Consider the following 22,210-nt stretch of genomic DNA (forward strand, 5'->3'; position numbering starts at 1 on the left):
TTTTGTCCTTGCTTAAGTTGTGATCGATTGGGAAAAAACAAATGAATGTCCTGCACTTTCAATGACATGAAAAATTCCTGATGACCTGATGGTTGGATTTTGTTCTTGCTTAAATCATAATCCATATTGCCAAAAAAAGCTGCATACTGCAAAAAAATACTGCAGTTGCAAATATGAAATATTGCTGTTGGCTTGATGGTAGAAGTAGTGACGATTTAAACCGCATAATACACACAATCAATTTAAGATCTTTTTTTTTTTTTTTTGGAAAAATGAAACGAATACATCAGTAATGCTGCTGGGGCGAAAGTCAACCTTGAGCTCAACACATATCACCAATCCTAATACAGAAGTTTATATACATGTAAAGGACCAATTATGACCATATCCCCCTCCCCCCAAAACAAAATTCTGATTGCGCCAGTGGAATGCCATCACATGCTCGTTGCAGCTACAATGGATTAAAAATTAAAATAACCTGATCTCACAAATTTCCTCCATTATTATGAATAATTCACCTGAAATGCAAATGTTACACACTTATAACTGCAACAGCTTGCAAAATAAATTAATAAACATTCGTTTAAAATACACGTTTAAATAATTTTTACATTCATAATTTTGATTCTGTCAATAACCTGTTCTGTTAAACAGTCAATTTTTAAACAACACTGAGGCAAAATCACTAAATTGTTTCAACTTCGCGATTCTACCAAAGACTTAATCTTTGCACCAATGCAATTGTTTTATCCTCAATGTAAGCAGGATTGGCGAATCTTCCGCTGGTGCGGCGTATTGCGAAGTCAGTAAACTCTAGATGATATTCAGCACTTACATTTAATAATATTATTTAATCAATGTTCTAATCGGTCCTTTTCATTCTGCCTATATTCACTGATCCACACAGTAAACTCGTCTGTACATCTCGGTAAAACACTTGTTACTCAAGAAGATAATTTAATTTCGTTAGTCTTGCAATATTTTCATTTACACTCAGATTTGCCGGTGCATCGACTTGTTAAATTAATCAGATGTGAATGGCATACAGCACTGAAATCTGATAACATTTTAGTTTGTCAATTTGTCCCATTCCGTCGCTGTACAAGGGCTCATTCATTTTCCCCCTTACAAACAGTTAATCGACATGCACTTGACAATGCTTAAATATGACTGCATCTCTGCAAAGATTTAAATAAGGATCTATAATGCAAACAAGATGAAGATGAATTTATGTGGCGGTAGCAAAACAAAATGAGCTCAGATGAGTAGATTTTAATGAAATATAGTTTTTCAAATAATGGTTCCATTCTTTACTTTAATGCCGTCTGTATTGGGATTTGCCACAGTAAAATTGTCAATCATTTATTTCTGAACAACATCTAATGGGTCGTAATCAACAAGTTTTGTGCCCTTCAAATTAAAATGTGCTGAGATAAGTAGGTTTTAATGAAATTTAGTTTTTCCAAAAATGGTTCCATTCGTTATTTTAACATCGTCTATATCGGGTTTTGTCACAGTGAAATCGTCAATCACGTCTTTCTGGATAACATCTAATGGGTCGCAATTGTCCAGTTTCGTGGTATTCAAATGAAATGTCATGAGATGAGTAGGCTTTAATGCAATATAGTTTTTCAAATAGTATTAGTTCCATTCGCCGTTTAATGCCATCTATAGGGCTGTTCACTTACCGGTCGCCCGTCCCGTCCATCCTGTTTTTTGCCGTGACGGACTACCAACGAAAACAGAGTAGCATTCACATACGGTCGCAGTACATCAATCACGTGATTGAATTCACTCACTAGAGGTAAGAGCGCGCTGTTTTGCGGAAACTCAATGAAATGCTGTCCTACTTTTGATGGGCATCAGATATCGAGGTTCTTATGATCGAAACCGGTCCCGTCCAAGACGGCTTGCCGTCATGGCAACCAGCAAGGAAAACCTGTTTCGGGTGGAAAAAATCGGCGCGGACGTGACGGACGGCCGATAAGTGAACAGCCCTTATATCGGGCAATGCCTCAGTGAAATCATCAATGATGTCTTTCTGAACATCTGATGGGCCACAATTGTCAGTTCTTGTGGCATTCAAATGAAAATGCGCTGAGATGAGCGGGTTTTAATGCAATATAGTTTTTCAAATAATAGTTCCATTCGCCATTTTAATGCCGTCTATATCGGGCTTCGTCGCAGTGAACTCGTCAATGATCTCTTTCTGGATGACATCTAATGGGTCGCAATTGTCAACTTTTGTAGTGTTCTCCCCGCTGTCCTCACCTCCCTCTGGTGGCCGATACAGCAACCATGCAAAGAAGAAGAAGACACAGGATAAGGATTTGAGGACGCAAGCCAAGATGAGGACGTTGTTGCTCATGAGTTGGTTGTCGTAGAAAAGACAGGCGCCTTGTTTGTTGCAAGTGTCTTGCCACAATTCGCAGCTCAAGTCAATTAGGGAACCAAACAGAATGGGAGCTGGTATCGTACCTGAAAGTAAAACATCATGAAAACTCAAACTATTTGACAAATGTGAATGCATAATCACAAAGAATATATTTCGATACATATGTATACAGGGTATATCAGGTAAACGTTCCATAAATTCTAAAAGAAGCAGGGGACCCGATGTCGATTCGGAATTACACCCCATTACACGGTCGGAAATAACTCCTAAGTGTGGTAGAGGGCGTTCTATGGGAATTAAAGGAACAATATTTCAAATGAAATAAAATAAACTTCTTAATTGCAAGGCAAAACAAGTATTCTTCTTCGGTCTTAGTCTTGTATGTTCAAGGCCTTTCTGCAATGAAAAATAGTTTTTCATCGGTAAATAACATGCATATAGGCTGCAACTTTGCAATTTTTGTGTATCAACAAATGACTGACCTTTGTCAAAACTGATTTAACTTTTTGAAAAAACCTCATTAAAGCATTTTGTACACAAAGATAAACATACATCGCACTTTACCGTATGAAGGAGCCATTTCCAACGATGCAATTATATGAAGTTTCACATCATCATCGCGTGAGCACCAGTATTAAAGCTTTTCCGGACTTGAAAGTGCACGCATGCAGGGCCGACGAGTCTTGTCGTTACCTTAGCAACACAATAGCATTGTCTGAATCTTTCGTTCAAGAACTCATGGCGTATGTAGCGAGAAACTGTATTCAGACTATTGAGAAAGCAGGAAAGAGAGAAGTCTCTGTTTCTGAAGCAAGAATCCCAAGTTACATGATAGCTATAAATTTTTGGAAGAAATCTGGCTTCGTTCACTAGTTTCACGCAAAACGCGTAAACCATTTTTCATAGTTAAATCATGTGATTTGAGATCTTTGCCTAATCCCTGCTCTAAGGTTCAGACTTTTCTCCACCTTTTGATTGAATGTTAAAATAAATAAATAATAATAATAATAAAATATGAGGACATATTTTTGTGCATACCTTGAAGCAAGTGGATAAAATAAAAACACTCAAAGTATACTTAGAATCATACCAAGAAGTCTGACAGCAATCCATTGCACCCCCAGAGCGAAGGATTTTTGACTTTCAGCCACACACCTAAAAATAAAAATAATATGTATTTATCCGAATTAATAACTTCGAGTTAAATTTCAACTAGTCTGACCAGTGAACTATTACGCAGAATTTCGTTTTCGGAAATTTATAATATCCTTAAAAACTCTAGCATCTTATATATGACATTAAAAGCATCTTTGATTATGTGTGTTTAGAATAGACTGAGAATCAAAATTATCTTAGATGACTGCACTATGAAAAAATTCTGGAATGTCATAGACAGGGGCGTGAACAGAAATTTTGGGACCTGTCACAAATCATTTTTACGATCCCCCTCCATATTGTTTACCCTCTATACGTCCCAACATATATTTCACCCTCATTTTAAAAATCTCGATCCCCCTTCAGGTTCTGTCCCTTCTTTCCCGCTATGCACGCCCCTGGTCATAGATTAGTTTCGGGCAATGTTCCCGAATTTCTCGGGTTTTCATCAGTTTCCTGTGAAAATCAAGTTTTTTTGCGAAAATTTTCCTGAATTACAACAAGTTGCATGAATGCAGATTTCTCAGTGTTGGGAAAAATGCTTTTAGCTACCTTTGTCAAAATATATCAATAGATTAATTAAGCGTTTAGAATTTAGCTCGTTTCCAGCCTGCTTAGATTGACTGAACCTCAAATGCAGGCGAAATTCAGTCTGTGAACACTGGAGCTTTGCAAGAGTTGCAACAAATACGGTGTAAAATATTTGCTTTAGGAGCTTTCTTAGTAAAGCAAGATTGTAACAAGGAATCACTATAAACATATGAGGCAGTGAGAAGCATGTGGACATTTTCAAGCTTTGAGTAAAATGACTATAAACATAACGGCCTAGGTAGGCTTTCATTGAATTTTTTTTTCGAATTCATGCTATACAGCTGTACCAGGACTACTAGTACTATCTCTCGACCCAAGACAGAGGAAAGGTCCACCTCCTATTTGTACTGGTTATCTCTAAATTTTTAAATTTGCCACTTACATCACTTTGCTTCTCACTGCCTCAATTAGGAATTTACTTTCAAAACGGACTATATCCACTTTTGAGGAAAAAAAAATTTTTTTTTTCATTTTCAGAATCTCTAATGTGAGCTCTATTGACCCATGAATTTCTTTCTTCGCGAAGTGGTTTATATCTACTGTTAAAAGATGTGTAAACATTGGCTTACACATCCTAAACAGATGTGTAAACATTGGCTTACAGATCCTAAACGGTGTATATCCATCCCCTTATTTCTTGCCAGGTCTTTTACAGCAAAGTGGAACTTACGAATTATCCCTAATTTGCCGGTACCCACTCATTCACTTTCATATCAAAAGGGCATATATCCAAATTTGAATTTGCCACTTCTAATTCAAAAGTAGTTCATAAATAAAATAGCAGAGCGAAGCACTATCTGAGCATTTCAATCAAGCATGATTCCGTCCATATTAAAAGATTGCAGCATTTTGCGCCTTGTGCAAGTCTGTTATCAGATAGGCAAGCGCGACCTCAAATTGTGATTACTAAATTAATGTTTAATAATAAATATTACTATTAAATTGTGATTAATTAATGATTAAACTGTGATTAATTGTGATAAAAATTTTGATTATAATTGTGATAAAACTGTGATCTGTTAATACTTACAACGCTGTTATTTGAATCGGCTTGGGTGGTTCTATTATTCATACTTAATTGGATGGAAGGTCCTTTTTTTAAAATGTTCAATGAAAAGAATAAAGTAAGCAGAAAGCAATAAAGAATAGTAAAAAAAAAAAGTTACATTAAAGAATGTTGAATCTTTTGTTTCAATCCGATAAAGTTTTTTCTGAAGAAAATGTGTGTTTTTTGCAAAAGGGATAATATCCACTGTTTCCACACCGATGATATCCAACACCAAAAAAGAATATATCCAAAATAAAATTGGCAATTTAGGTCTCGTAAAATTGAGGAAAAAATTCTAGACTTTTGCCAATAGTCACTTGTTATTCTACCAAAACAATGTGAAAAATTCGAAATTCTAACAGTCAGTGATTGTGCGTGGAACGTTTCTTTCGTTTTGCCAAAAAAATATAAAACTGGATATAATCCGTTTTGAAAGTAAACTCCTCATATAGTATAAGGTTTCATGGGAGGTTCCTGATCTGTTTCAGGAATGTGAACTTTTTATTGGGAAGGTTCTTGAATGGGGTCGTTTCCAAAACTTTAAAAGTATTTTTTTTTTCTGAAAGAACATGCTTAAAAACATTAGGATCTAACTATTTTTGAAATAATTTGTTTAAGTTTAATATTAAAAAAAATATACTTAAATCGGTGCGTTTTCATTGTTTGCATTTCTTGCTGATGACATCACAAATGATGAAATGCCCTTCACAGAGCAAAATATTTAATTCGCTTTTTTACTCACGTGTATTGGCAACGATATGGTTCATAGCTAGCATAGAGCGCACAATTTTAATTCGCTTCTTGATTATCATAACGTGGAAATGCAATACTACAAAGATGTGCCAAAGAGCATCATTTGTGACGTCATCAAGACCACGCCTTGTTTGAGAAATCGGACAGTTAAAAAAATTAATTAAAATATAACTGTTGGGAAAATGAAAAATTTTTCTGGGTCAATGTTTTTTTTTTTTTTTTTTTTGCTTATTCTATCAATTTTAGTGACTTAAAAGTACTACTTTTGACTGAAGGAAACAACCCCATCCTTCAGTAATATTCCAGTTTAATTTCAGGAAGCCTACTGATTTTTAGCGAGAAACTTTCCTGTTCTCCGCCAGATTTGTTATTGGTAAAACTAAAACTTAAGCGAACTAGCGGACCATTATTTTCCAGGAACGTCAGTGAATTGTTTTTACAGTGTGCATGACATGTTATCGTTTTATAGGAATGCTGACTGTAAGAAATTATTCACCTCAACGTTCCAGAAAGAGAAGGCATGCTGACGAGGAATGTGAACAGCATTGACAGGAAGATGAGAAGCAGGAACACCGGCATGTAGCTACAGTAATTGACGCATTTCTCTCGTGTTGCCTGAATGACCACACTCCTTCCATGTATGCTGATGTTACGACCCTCATGGACGATGCAACTACAGTCACCATACATCTAGATTTCAAAAGCAGCAAAAAAACATTTGATGTTAATTTTCAACTTTGAGTTATTTTCTTTTTAAATCTCTTTTAGCATATTTAGGTGATATTGTTTGAAGTGTGTTACTTTGTTGTCGCAATATGCTTTAGATAACTAATATAAATTACAAAAACTAATATTAAATTGAAGAAAAAAATAATCTGGCCTTGACTGCTGACGTCATATTAAAATAGACTTCGTGTGTCAGAAAACATATACAGTTTAATGACAAATAATTTTTATCTAGGTGACATGGGAAACACGGAAAAGAAAGAACAATCGCACCTGTAGCTGGGCAAACCTAACTTGGCAGTACTGTGAAGGCTACCATATCCTAATCGCAGCATTACGACGCTGCCAGATTAAGTTTGCCCCAACTATAGTAACATTTGCTAATGGCAAAAGCAGAATCATAATTGATAATCCTTTCAAAAGCCTTTACACATATTAAAATGAATTACAACTATTTTATTTGTAAACAGGTAGAAACTTGCAACATATAAAAAAGTTTCAAATCATTGAGCTTTTGTCCGTTGTTAGCCAATAATGACATCGTTGACCATGACTTGAATAAAGGCTTAGATTATATGCTATAGAAGGTATAGAAGGTATGGAAGGCTCTAGTTCTATATAACTTGGAGGTTTCAAACAAATTTCGTCAGATGCAGAAAATTGTGTTCTTTAAATTGGTACTAATCTGGTAACTGTGCAACTTCGTTTTCACTTACAAAATTGCAAAAAAAAAAAAAAAAAAAAAAAAAAAAAAAAAAAAAAAAAAAAAAAAAAAAAAAAAAAAACGCTAATTTGCAATGTTTTGAATGGATACCTTTGGTAATTAAAGACATACAAGCACGAGACTTAACTAAGAACACTCTCGATGAAGTCCTTTTTTGAAAAAAAAAATAATAATCAAAATCGGTTCCCCAGTTTAAGAAATATCACATTAAGAGTGCTATAAACACATACAGTCGAACTTATAAAACCTCTTCCCTGTTTCGGCAAGAGTTAAAAAGAGTGATTGTGTTGCAAACGAGAGCTCTTAGTAACCTGACATCTAAATTCAGCGCAGTTCCGAGAGGAGGGGGGGGGGGGGCAAGCAGGGCCCGATTACTGTTCCATAAATTGTTTTCATTTAATATCTATTTTCCTATTTGTTGCTTGTTTTTTGAGATGGATTGATGTCATGTTGAGTCTTGATATTCAGAAGGCATTTTATGCACTTTTAACTATCATGTGAAGTATAATACAACATTGCAAAAGTTGAAACGAAAATTACCGCTTCTCACGCAAGGACACGTGCTTGTGTGATCTCAACACTGTTCTCAGTTCCCTATTTCGTGGTGTTGCAACAACTAAAACATTTGTCGCATAAAAAGTACACCAATTTATAGCTAATATTTATTTGGTATTCATTAAGAGTTAATAAGAAATTTTCCGTTTTGACCAAATTAATAAAAGCTTGTACAAATAATCTTTAACCATAAACCGACTTTCATAGACTAAGAAACGCCATTGAAATTGGATAACTGTTTTTAAATCAGAATAATAATTTTAGCAGCGTAGTTCTGTAAACGCTTAATATTACGTTGTAACTGAGATAGGGATTAGAGGAAATCGAGATTAAGAGAATTGGAAAAATTAACTACATATTTCGGAAAACTTTTAGTCAGTATGCATCAAGGTCTGGTTGTTTTCTCTGCATTTGCACTGTACTGTCAAAGAAACCACATTTACAGAATTCAGGTTGGTAAGAATTAATTTTCACAGAGCTTAGCAGTAAAATAGATGGAAAAGTTGACGACTCAGTGACACTTAGTGACAAAACCTTAATCTGCCCTAAAAAGGAGAAAAAGTTGAACCTAGTAGATGAACCCTTGCAGTGTTTTCTTGAACCTTTCAGGCTGTTTGCCTCATGTGCAAAAAGGAGAGGCAGACTAACCGAACTGGTGTTTTTGAGATTTCAGACTTCAATTTTGAAAAATTAGACCTCAAAACCCAGGTTTCCCCAACAGATTTTTAAAATCATCTCTACGGGAAACAAGGGCATAACTTCTGAAAAAAAAAGGAATCGTAGGAAGAGTAGAATGTTGTGATACACACTTAAATATGAGACGGTCCAGTTTCAAGATAAAATGAGTTGGCAATTGATTTAAATATTACAGAATGGTTTCTACAACACTGTTAATTTCAGTCAAATAAATTCATATCTCATTTAAATTCAGTTTTAAAACTTAGAGCGCTGAATCCCTGAAGAGACCTGATGTAAATAATCTTGTTTCAATTAAAAAAAAAAACATGTCTATTCGGCCCAAAATGAGGCCCTCTATTTTTACTACATGAACTGGAGCTAAACTACACTGTCAAGTTTAGTGCTACTTGCCATGGAAGACGCCGGTAACTGTTTTCAGGTTCTTAAGTCGTTTAAAAACAAACATGCCCATTAATTGAAGAAAAACATGTACAATAGATCAAATAAAATGGGACATGTCCTAATTAAAAGTTTTAATTACATGTTTATTGTTCTTCCCATATTTTAAAGCTTTTTCTTAAAAATATTAAAAGAAACTAAATAAATTTGTACAAATATATAAATACATTGTTTCGTAAAATATTGTTTTGAAACATGTTTTTCGTGAATTCTTGAAACTCGTTTACAATGGATACGTGGGGTTTTGATTGGTTTCTACTCAACTGCAAACATGGTTGCATCATTCAGTGACTCTAACTGGAAATTTGGTTCACAAGCGATCAAAATTTTAATAGAGTTGAACTCGCTTGTAACGGACCCCGATTTAACAAGAACTCGGTTTTCGCGAGGAAATCAAACAGATTTTGTTGGTACCATGTTAAGTACATGGGAACATATAACTCGCATTTAACGTGCCAACCCGACTTAAAGCAAGGTGAAATTTTTGCATTTCATAAAATTTATGCTGATTGCCACCTCAGAAAAGATTATCCTATTTTTAAAAAAATTCCATAATCATTTTGAATTTAGCTAAAAGTAATAAACAAGACATAAATCCTGAGCACAACAGCCCTCGATATACAACAGCCCTCGACACGTTCCTCGAAAACAACAAAAAAGAGACAATAAGACAGTTCAAAGCAAATTAAGTACTTCTTTGGTACTTTACAAAAAAAAAAAAAAAAAAAAAAAATTGAATTTTGACATCTTGAATTCAAATTATGTGTTTCGCAATCACGAGTGTGTGTATGTGTGTGGGGTTGTATGTGTGTTTGTGCGTAGGGGTATGTGTGTGTAGGCATGTGTGTTTGTGTCTGTGTGCAGGCATGAATGTGTGGTAGTTGTGTGTATGTGTGTGTATGGGTAGGTGTCTGTATGGTATGCGTGTGTGTATGTGTGCAGGTGTATGTGTGTATGTGTTTGTGTGTGTGTATGTGTGCATGTGTGCGTGTGTGTAGTTGTGTATGTATGCGTGTGTGTGTGTGTAGGACATGGATGCCACCTGGAGACGGCTTTCGCTGTAGGAGCAGCATCGTGAGTCGACGACGGTGATGGTGCGGAGGGTGGCGGTGGGAAAATAAATTGATAGCAAGCCAAAAACAGTCAAATGAAAGCAATAAGCAATCGTGATTGCTCAAAAAACTGATTTTTTTCACGAACCCGTTTCTTACGAGCACTCGTTTATTACGAGCAAATATCGTGTACCTTCGCGCTTGTTACAAGCGAGTTTGACTGTATCTTTAATAAAATTGATCGGGTCTATCATTAGATTTGCGTTGGCAAGATACATATAAAAGATTAAGGAACATGGAGCAAAGTGAAATGTTGAAATATTTACTCTGCTTTTAGCTTCACCTATCTGGTATTAATTTAACTATGCAGTTCCATTTGTCGTCTATTCCTGTCAGGAAAAAATACCGCTGAAGATTAAAGCATTTGGTAATACAGGCAACTTTAAAAAATTGATACTTATATTGTAATATTTTGTTGAAAGTCAAAAATTATTTTTGCTGCCATAAATTGATAAAGTACTTGTTATTAACATTTTAAAAATTGAGACCTCCTAATGTTCAATGCAGCAAAAATGTAGTTACTATTGAGCTTATTTGTATTTTAAATAAATTGCACAATTAGTCAAGTACATACGGGGCAAAGTGAAATAGTTTGTTTCATTTAATCACTCAATTATTTAATACTAGTGCACCCGCACGGCTTCGCCCGTAATAGAAAAATTAAAGGTCTTTTGGTTCGCTTGTATATTTACAAATAATGTATAGTGAATTTTCTCGCTAATTGGCTTGTACCGACGTTACAGTTCCACGTTATGATAATTTCGTATCTCGCCAATTGGCTTGTGCCCATGTTACGGTTCCACGTTATGATAATTTCGTAATTTATGATAGTTTTTTTTTCTAAAAATTGGAATAAAAAAAGAACCACATCGAATTTTCGAAAAATCGCTTCGAGGTGCACACCCCCATGCTACATACTAACTTTGTGCCAAATTTCATGAAAATCGGCCGAACGGTTTAGGCGCTATGCGCGTCACAGACATCCTACAGACATCCAGACATCCTCCGGACAGAGAGACTTTCTGCTTTATTATTAGTAAAGATAAATCACATACGTTTTCATTTATTTATTAATTCATTTACGTTCATTCATTTAGTAATTCACTTATTTAATCATTCATTCACTTTTTTTCTTATTCATTCATTCTTTTACTTGCTCTTTTATTTTCTTCATATATTAATTGATTTATTAATTTATTTATTCGTTTTTTGTTTTATTATCTTTTCAGTTATTCATTCAATCTTTTAATTACTGATTCTTTTGATCAAAAATATGTTTTATAATCAAGTAGTAAATATTTCATTACAAAAATATTTTATTTTTCACTTTACTACATGGAAAAAAAAATAAAAAATTTCCAGCTTTTTTTTGAAGACTCAAATTTACTTCCAAAAATAAAAAATACAGTTTCAACGCAAGTTTTATTATAAAATAAAATGTTCTTTCTGTATGTACAGTCATTTTCAAAACAAATTTCCGATTTGTTCATTTTGAAAAAACTCGGTCATCTTAACCATTTCACTTCGTCCCACATTCCCCTACTTTATTTTGTTAACTGCATATGATGGACTTTCAGAAAAACGAGCTGATGTGTGCATCACATGACTTCCTTTTACTCCAATTTAATGTCATTTCCCCATTATTCGCTATTTTAATGTGATTCAATATTTATTCTCTAAATATCACCAACAATGGCCAAATTGAAACCAAAAAAAAAAAAAAAAAAACTCCGCCAAATTTGTCGCCAGGTTGGCGACAAAACTTGGCGACCAAAAGACTGGCGATATATCGCCAAGTGTCCGACAAATTATAACGCCACTTGAGTTTACATCGAAATTAACAATGATTTCCCCCCAAAAAGGTGCAAAAGACCCCCTTAGGAACATCCGAAAGCAACCAAAAGGGGAGGTGCACAACTAGACCCCACTACGAGTCTATGTACCAAATTTCAACTTTCTAGGACATACCATTTTTGAGTTATGCGAGATACATACGCACATACACACATACGCACATACACACATACGCACATACATACAGACGTCACGAGAAAAGTCGTTGTAATTACCTCGGTGATGGTCAAAATGGATATTTCGCGTGTCTATACATTCTTAGGCACTTTTCCGCATGTGGTCGAATCGAAAAAAAAACTCAACATTCATTTGGGGGTGAGCAAAATGGAAATTAAGGGCGATTTTTGAGTGAAAATTTTTTCGCGAATACAATACTTCCTTTTTTGTAAAAGGAAGTAAAAAAAAGGATTCCATACCTTGGTGCCGCCCAGTTGATATGTGCTCTTGCATCCGGCGAAACAAGGGGAATAGTAGACAATGTTGTCGGTGCCACACACCGGATCGTACTGCCTTGGTGAGCAGGAGCATGCCGTGTTGCAACTGCCTTGGAACTGTGGTGAACCAAAGGGTTCAGAGCTGTGAAACAAGAAGTTTTTTGGTTTAAGTACTCAGAACGCTTATGGACGTTGACGGGAAACATTTTTGAAATGCTCAAAATTGGTCTCGGCAAAGCGATATTAAACAAATCCACAAATTAAGCATCAAAAATATTGAAGAGGATGCTTTGTCAATAATCTTTTAAGCAAGAAAAAGTTTGGCCAGCTGAAATTCAATGGTGAACCCATAAATAACAAAAAAGTAAACGCTGGAATTTGTAGTTGGATATATTGGGACGGAAACACTAAGAATAGTTTAAAAACCAGGGATGTCCACCCCCCCTCCACCCAGAGGGATGGAACACCCCGTCAAATGCTATGGAGTACTCCCCCGAATGAGAGCCCCTCAAAAAGAGAAAAAGGCTTCTTGAAATATCTCCATAAAAATTTCAAAGAGGCAGCTAGTGCCATGGAACCCTTCTCGTGGGTACCACTAACTTCAAGTTTAGAGCAGCATGAGTTTGATCAGTTTTTAGAACAAAGACTAACTTTGGCAGAAACACACTGTAAAAAAATTCCGAAACGTTACTGGTTATTTCTGTGGAACGTCTCGGGATTTCACACGTTTTCACCTATTTCCCTGTAAAAGCAAGTATTATCACAAAAAAGTTTCCTGAATCGCTACAAGTTGCACGCGTGCAGACTTTTCACTGTTGTGGAAAATGTTTTTAGCAACCAGTTTAAAGATTGAATGAGTGTGTTTATTAAGTGTACTGGACCAAAGTTGCTTACGGCCTGTCCAGATTGACGAAGCTCCCAATGAGAGCGAAAATGTCAATGGATAGCAACAAGGCAAGGGTTCTTAGCAAGGTTAGGAATTGCAGGCAAGAGATATGCTTGGTTCCTTCTAGCATAGCTTTGGCCGTGGTCGCTCTGATTTTTATGGAGCTTTCTTTGTAAATTAGTAAGGTTCTAATCAATTGCACTAAATCTACTTAATTTTTCTAGAAGGTTCTAGAGACATGACTGGCTTTAACAGGGCAGATTTCGCACGTCTTCATAAAGTTTCAAGGTTAATTTCAGAAAGGTTACTGACTTTTAGCGGAAAGCGTTCCAGATTTTTCCAAGATATGTTACTGGAAGAAATTGGGCACATCAGCTGCCCATTATTTTCCAGGAACGTTTCTGAATCGTTTTTACAGTGCACTTTTTCGCATACCTCTTTTTAAATTTGATTCTACCAATAACATGCTTACATTTTTCGTTAAAGAAATGCACAAAATTAGCAGGATTTTAGTTTTTTTAGAAATTATCAAATGCTATTTTTTCTGGAAAAAATTTGATTGTATATGATGTCAACATTTGAGCCGTTGAGAGCAGAAGTGGAGCAACTTAATGTTTTTCAAATGTTTTATAACTTGCATTTGCATCAGATGGTACTTTAGTCCATAATCAAGTAAAAATCAGGATTAATAAATGAAAATGCGTTTTAGAAATCCGTTAATGCAGTAGGAAAAAAGTTCGATAAATACTCTTTGTACCACATTTCTACTAAACCATTGAATTACGCAGAATCTCGTTTTAATGACTTACACCACGTTTACTCTCAATGGTTCATTTTATTTTATTGGGACCATAGTAGGCAACTCAGCTACGCATGAGAAGCAAAGGAATGTAAGTGGACATTTTCAAGTTTTGAATAAAACGTGTTTAAAGCTAACATCCTAGGTAAGCTTTCATTGAATTTGTTTTCTAAATCAAGCTATATAGCAGCAACTACCAGGACTACTAGGACCATCTCTTGCTCCAAGCCAGAGGAGAGGTTCACCTACCATGTGTATTGGTTATCTCCAAATTTTTAATTTTGCCACTTACATCTCTTTGCTTCTTACTGCCTGATTTAAGGATATAAATTACAATTTGAGAGCGGTAAAGAAATGAAAAATTACCTGTTTGGTAGGAAAGTATTTAAACCAGCAAATTTGGAGTTGGGACAATGAAGAATGAATATGAAGACAAGACCAACGCATATGAAGGAGAAAATGATGCACATCTTTATTATTCCAGCACACCGCAAACTGAATTTTTTGACCAGATAGCCACCTAGAAATGTTCCACCACCGGCTCCAGGTATTGTCACTAATCCTAAAGAAAACAAAAATTTGAAATACTTGAAAAATACTATATAAAGCAGCTAAAACTTTACGATATTTATATTTTACAGGCTTTTCCCCCATCTACATTCAACTTGTGTTCAATTGCACACAATTCAGAAACGTTAGTTTAAAATACTGGGCACTTAATGCGCCCAATTTCTGCCAGGAGAAGTCATCTTGAAGCCTGCTAGTCATCTTGCAGAAAACAGAAACGTTTTCCGCTAAAAGTCAGTAACCTTCCTAAAACTTGAAAATGTCCACTTACATCCCTTTGCTTCTCACTGATTCAAGTGGTCTCTTATTTCTTGAGAAATTCGTAAATAATGTCAATTTTTGAAAGTGTCCAATGCTTTTGGTGATACAGGGTGGATGCATAAATACTCTCGGGTTCCAATATTTAAGATTAAATCAGCTGAAAAACGACCATAACCAGGAGTTACCTCAAAAGTGACATCTTTTCTTTTCTTTTCTTTTTTTTTTTTTTTTGAAAGTCGCACGTGATAAAGGTTTTAACTTTTCAAAATTCGTTTCGAGGCATATTTTTTTCGAAACACTACAGCGTTTTTTGTTCTCCAGCAGATAAAATAGCACATATTGATTTTCATAATATATTCTGCCTTTAATGCATAGAAAGAAATGCTTAAAAATTTAATCAAGGATTACACAGAATTTTATATTTTTTAAAAAAAAAAGCAAACTCACCAACAAGTACAGCTGCCCAACTCGCTGCTATGCTGAACTGAGATTCAATAACCTTTGGTAGAAAAGTTGCTAAACCTGATACCAGCATACCTAATGTAAGCAAAAGAAAACCCTTAGAGAAAATTTATTTAATTTAAGTTAATGTTGCAAATAAATATGTATCAAAAGAACCATTTTATCATGTGATTCAGAGTTGCTTCACACATTTGACTTCCTATATTGCCTTTCGGAGGAAGACAGGCAAAAATAGAAAAAGTTAGAACTAGGGACCCCAAAACACAAACACGTTAGTAAACTTTTAAAATGCAATAAAAAAGCAACAGTTTAGAAGAGAGGAAAAAAAAAAACTTTTTACATAAACTAGGTAGACTAATTTACGGATCAACGGAAAAGATTGGTGGCCTTTGGATGTGATTAAATATTTTCACTGCTTCGTTGATTTCAAGTTGTAAATATTAGTAGTGTGCGGCTATAATAGTGATTCATTTATATTATGGTCTTAAATTTGGAAATTAATGATGCCTTTTTTTCCTCCTTTTGGGGGAGGTTGGCTTCTTCTCTCATCATAGAATTAGCACGAAACATAATATAGCTTTTCAAGTTTCATTCCCCAAGTTTAGAAAATATTAGACGCGTTGTATGCCATTGTGATTGGGTTACACATGTTAGCACACTATGATTTTCATAAATGTAAATAAACAGTAAACGTAAAATACTGATCGATGCAAGATAGATTCTAAAAACTTTCAGGAAGACGCCGGAGACTACAACGTGACTTTTTTTTTTTTTTTTGTTGTAAGCATTCTGTTTATCATTCGCATCACTCAAGTGAATTCCAAACATTGATTTTTAGAATATCAGAAATGTGGATCCATCAGAGATGGGCTACAGTAAAATTGATTTATGGAAAAGGTCTGCTTTTACAGACATCCTGAAAAAAAGGGGGAGAGGGGGTTCGCATAGAACGAACTAAAGATGATGTACCAAAATTAAAAGGCAGATGGAAACAATGCTAGAAAGATAAGAGTTGGAGTTACCTTGCCAGAGATGGAAAGTCACATAGAAAACTTTACTAAGAAATTATTTATACGAAAAGTGAAATACACAGAACGGATGAAGCCTATAATGTGTGAAAGAAGAAAGGTAAATTAGATTTGTGTCTAAATTATAAAAACATTTTCCCACAATATTTTTTTTTTCCTTAAAAAATGTCATGGAGGCGCCAGATATCAACTACGGTAACTATCAAGTGTTCAACGAGCGTTCAACCGTGATTGCACTCACTAGCTCATTCATTATCAAGCGTGCATTTAGAGGGGGGGGGGGGCTTGTGGAGTTCATGACTCTCCCTCAATTAATCAACCAAATATAAATTACAACTGCAATTAGGTAACATTACATTTCAAAAAATTCGCCCCAGGCGCCCCGTTTAAGCCCAAATATTGCACTCTGACGGCCCGCCTTCACTGTAAAAACGATTCAGAAACGTTCCTGGAAAATAATGGGCTGCTGATGTGCCCAATTTCTTCCAGTAACATATCTTACAAAAGCCTGGAACGTTTTCCGTTAAAATTCAGTAACCTTTCTGTAACTATCCTGGAAACCTCCAAAAATATTCAGAAATCTTCCTGTTTAAAGCCAGTCGTGCCTCTGGAACTTGAGAGTAAACTTAGGTTGGTATAATATAATATAACAGCTTGGCTTCTTGCAAAGCCACGTAGTTCATAGACTGACTTGCGCCCTTTGGACGCTTTATCAGTTCGGATCGGCCTCAATCGAACTGAAGTAGATACATTTTATAAATACGCTTAGTTAATCTTTAATATGGGAGCTAAAAATATTTTTTACCGCAGTGAGAAGTCTGAATTCGTGCGAATTGTAGCAATTCAGGAAACTTTTTGACAATGATACTTGATTTTTCCAGGAAGTGGGTAAAAACCACTGAAATCCAGGAATGTTACACGGAAACACTCAGTAACGTTTCAGAATTTTTTTAGTGTTCACATAATGAGTCAAGTGCCTCTAAAATCAGAAGCTGGATCTGCCCACTGCAATTATGCTTACGCTTTAAGCTTTAGCGAAATAAAGAGGAAGAGCATTGTAAACGAAATATCGTGTTATAAATAGGAATAAATTAATGCATATAAGAATTTTTTACCTTCAGTTGCTCCGGCCAGACTAAGAAAAACGAAAGTTGGATTTGTCAGGAGAAATCTGAAGGAAGAAGGTAGATCTTTCAAACTGGTACCAAATCCTGTTTGGACTGCCTCGCTGTTTTGCAGTTTCTGGTGCATTTCCGTCTTTTTCTCGGCGCGTATTCTCAAAGCACCTAATGGAAAAAAAAAAGAGTGAGATTTTCAAGCATAGTTTTGCTAAGCACAATGCATTCAATGTCATTGCGACGAAAAATCCAGCCACAGGATTTAAAGGCAATGGACTTGGGTGTCATGTCAAAATAAGTGCAACAACAATGGGGTGGTTTCCTTCAGTCAAAAGTACTACTTTTAGTCATTGAAATTGATAGAATGAGCAAAAAAAAAAAAAATAATAATAATAATAATGAAATAAAATAATAATAATAATAAAATAAAATAATAATAATAACATGGACCCAGAAAATACTTTCGTTTTCGCAACATTTATTTTTAAATTAATTTTTTTAAGTGTCCGATTTTTCAAACAAGGCGTGGTCTTGATAACGTTACAAATATGCTCTTTGGCGCATCTTTCTATCGCTTTTCCACGTTATGATAATTAACAAGCGAATTACAACTGCGCTCTAAACTTGCTGTCAACCATATCGTTGCCAATACACGTGAGTAAAGATGCGAAAAAAATATTTTGCACTGTAAATGGCAACACGGAATGTCATTTCATCATTATGATGTCATAGGCAGAAGCCGTAAACAATGAAAGCGCTCCAATTTAAGTATTTTTTTTTAAAATATTAAACTTAAACAAATTATTTAAAAAATGGTCAGATCCTATGTTTTTAAGCATGCTCTTTCAGAAAAAAATACTTTTTTAAAATTTTACAAACGACCCTATTAGAGCATATAAAAACGTTAAAAAGGTTTTCGACAAACGGTAGTAAAAAACATTGTGTTTTGTAGTAAACAACTCTAAAAACGGGGAGGAATTATTGTTTTCAATTTCAGCAGTGAACTTTATGTTATAGTGCAGTTAATCGTATCAGTGGACCAGTGACTGATATGCCATCCAAGAGGTTATAGAGCTACTATTATCAACGTAACTGATTCACAGTGGAAATTTGAGTGATTCTTAAAAGAAATAAATAAATAGCCATGTGAATCTCGCTGAAGACAGAGGGGTTAACCATAGCCATATCCTCAATATGTTTATAAAAAGTTCTATGTTTAATACCAGTGATGTTCCCATCAAGCACAATATATGCGATCACATACATAATATTTCATAATATTAAAATATTTGAAATTTATAGGGGTATACGTTTTTTTTTCTGAAAAATGTTTGCGAGTAAACGGCGTATATGGAGTATACCTAATGGAGACAATACTGTTTAAGACACAATTAGGTCAGACTTATAAGCTCATTCATTTCACGGTTAGTGTATTGAAATTCTCGATGTCTCATTTCTAGACACTGTAAAACATCTCTTACTCTTAACGTTTTTAGTGCAAAGTACTTGACTTTAACTGGGTGTTATATCTTTTTTTGCAGTGTTCCAATTCGAATATACTTAATTAAAGATTTTCATGCAAATTAAAAAGTGAACGATAAGGCAACGCATTTATGATGGAAAATACGATAAAAAGTACAAATTGTCAGCCTTTAAGAAGAAATTGCATTTAATATGAAAATTAAAGACTAACAAGGCCTAGCCTAAAGGTGGTAAGTGTTGAAAGAAACCACCCGAACTTGCCTTCTAGCAATTTCTTTTTATGACTGAAACTAAATCTACAAATACGTAAATAAAATAACTGTAGCTATAATTATAGTACTTACCAGGAAGCGTCTTTGGAAATGCAGTAAGAGGTATGGCAACCAACGCACCAAGAATCGCGGTGAATATAAACCCAATCCACCAAGCACCAACCCAGACGCTGCTCGAAGATGTTAAACCTAACCTGGAATACGACAAAATAATTAGCAAAAAGTTATACAGGACGAAACTGGGAAAATGCTTTATTCGCCAGTGGTCACCTGTACCAATTTCATTAGCAACCTTTTATGTTTTTTGAAGTAGATACAACTTTCTTTTACTAATTGAGCAAACTGATGCATATTTTCCATTTATTGAATTTGGTTAGATACTAAATAGGTTATTTAATGCAAGTAATATATTTTAAGTAAATTTATTCATAAAAGCTGCATCTTGCTTCTTGTTGAGAAGATTTCACCAGTAACTTAATGTCTCAAATGTACTTTAATCTCATTAATTTCTTTTTTTAGGTGACCATTGAAAAATGAGTTTTAATCGCCACTTTTTCTTTTAGCTAGTCGCATTGTGGTCGGTGGCGATCGCTTATATTGCCCTTTGAAACACAAGTAAATTTAAATTTTGATTTTCATGCAAATAAGGTAAGTTCTATGCAAGTTCTTTAGTTCATCGAAAAATAAGTTAATGAAATACTAATGTGATACCAGGGCCGAATTTAGCTTCATGCTGCCCCTAGGCTGATTTGAAATCTGCCGCCCTCTCCCCCCCCCCTAAAAAAACGCAAAAACTCAAAAACACGAAAAAAAACGTGTTCCCGAAATTTAAACTGTCAAGCTTATGTAGAAATGATGACGTTTCACATTCAGGGATGCCCCGATGGGAGGTCACAGCAATCTCCCAAAAAAACTCCTTATTCGGCAAATTTCGCTGACGATTCAGAAAATTTATAGACTACATTGCAACATATTCTTTTTTCTTTTTAAAAATTCTAAAAGTTGTTTTTTAATGATACCTAGCGTTGCTTCTCATTAGATGTTATGTACGAATGTATGATATGCGCGTAAGCTCGTGTTTTATCATTCGGTAAAATTAGAATTTTCCTCCCCTCAAAAATTTTAATTCGATGCTCCTCTGCTTAGATTATTTAATTTTGTACATCGTTCATGGCTCAAGTACTGCTCTTGGGCAGGTTATCAAGCGATTCACATAAGATCAATATAAATAATATTTAAAATAGGTACATTTATTTGCACTTATCAATCAATAGAACATGGTTTTTTTATTTATTTATTTGGTTCTATAGTTTCATAAAACATGTTTTCTTTTATTCTTTGAAGTTTTAAAATGTTTCCTTGTAATGGTAACACAGATGAATGACAGAAAAATGATATTGACTTGAGTTAGACCTATAAGGGAAAATATAATGATAGAAAATGGGAGATAAGGAGTAACCGAGATTTTTGTCGAATGCTAAGCATGTTAGTATGTTTCACGTAAGACAGCATTTTAATTTTCAGAAAAAATAACTAATTTCTTTGTTAAGTAAGAAAAAAACAACGTCAAAAAAGCACAAATTGCAGATTACAGCAGACGCGTGTTTCGAAGTTACAGGGAACGCCTTTTTCAATGCAAAAAGTAATGAGCTTACGGATGAAAAGGCATTAATTTTTTGCATTGAAAAAGGCGTTCCCTGTAACGCCGAAACACGTGTCTGGTGTAATCTGCAATTTGTGCTTTTTTGACGTTGTTTTTTCTTACTGTTCAGCACAAAGGTATTTATTTATCTAACTTCTTCGTTGTTTCATTATTTGTTATCGTTTGCTCAAAAAAACATTTTGAATTTAGAAGAAAAAAGAAAAAAAAAACCGATTACATTCCGAATGAATTCTGTTATTTTTTTTTTTTTTTAAAGTTTCTTATTAGTGTTCTTTTGATCAAAACTGTGTTTTGAAATCAAACCTAGATTAATTACTTAATATTTATATCGCTGAATCTTTGATGAGCACTGAACTGTAATGTCTTGCGGGTTCACCATTTTATCAGTTGTTATCTTTATTTATGGCAGCATCTTTTTATCCTGCTATTTTTTTTTCATCTACGAATCAACGATTTGAATAATTTCCTCTGTTATTACGTTCACTCACTTGTGTTCTTACCACTCCTCAATGTTCAATGGTATTTCATTAATAAATTGTTTTTGTATTATTACGTTCACTCGTGTTCCTACCACTCCTCAATGTTCAGTGGTAATTCATTAGTAAATTGTAACTAGATTACTTTGCAAAGAGTCTAAAGATTCCGCTCTTGAAAATTGCCTATTTGAAAAACACTTTTGTTTAAAAAATTTTTGATGACTCTTTTTTGTTCTTCGGGTTTTAATTTAGCATGTTTCCTTTATTTAAAATCGTCCAGCCTTTTTCGCTCGTCATTCATTTTCATTTGCCTCCGAGACTTGATATCAACGAAAAAGAATTTTTAAATATTAATAATGTAAAAAAGAAAATAAACCTCAATCACTCAAGAAACCAGTACCGAATAAACTTAAGTATATCACTAAAATCTTAGTCAAACTCCAATCTTGTTGTGACTTCTGGATAAACACAACGACACTTTCTGAAATTGACACCCTCTTTTCGTCTTCACTTACTATTTTACGCTGATCAATTACCATGATTGAAAAACATTTGATTTTCATAAGATATGTGAAAGTAATAGTTATTAAATAACAAGAAAAAATTGTATCTGTGAAAAATGAAAGAATCCTAATAGTATTTTACTGTCAAGAACAAAAATTAATTTAAAAAATGTGTGGTTAAAGCAAAATTTGTCGCCTCTGAAAATTTT

At 34.5% G+C, this 22,210-nt stretch overlaps 1 protein-coding gene across 1 annotated transcript in view; it reads right to left on the reverse strand.

Moving 5' to 3' along the window:
* Positions 1–256: 256 nt before the first annotated feature.
* LOC129227261 (solute carrier organic anion transporter family member 4A1-like) overlaps positions 257–22,210 on the reverse strand; it is a 78,781-nt gene continuing 56,827 nt past the window's right edge. The window contains exons 4-11 of the mRNA XM_054861778.1: positions 19,432–19,553; positions 17,603–17,773; positions 15,445–15,534; positions 14,536–14,731; positions 12,467–12,626; positions 6,439–6,632; positions 3,486–3,550; positions 257–2,478 (exon numbers count right to left, since the gene is read on the reverse strand). Of these exons, the coding sequence (XP_054717753.1) occupies positions 2,132–2,478; positions 3,486–3,550; positions 6,439–6,632; positions 12,467–12,626; positions 14,536–14,731; positions 15,445–15,534; positions 17,603–17,773; positions 19,432–19,553 (1,345 nt within the window). The 3' untranslated portion in view covers positions 257–2,131. The remainder of the gene's footprint in view (positions 2,479–3,485; positions 3,551–6,438; positions 6,633–12,466; positions 12,627–14,535; positions 14,732–15,444; positions 15,535–17,602; positions 17,774–19,431; positions 19,554–22,210) is intronic.

The sequence above is a fragment of the Uloborus diversus genome, chromosome 8, assembly GCF_026930045.1.
Source record: "Uloborus diversus isolate 005 chromosome 8, Udiv.v.3.1, whole genome shotgun sequence".
NCBI classification, from domain to species: Eukaryota; Metazoa; Arthropoda; class Arachnida; order Araneae; family Uloboridae; genus Uloborus; species Uloborus diversus.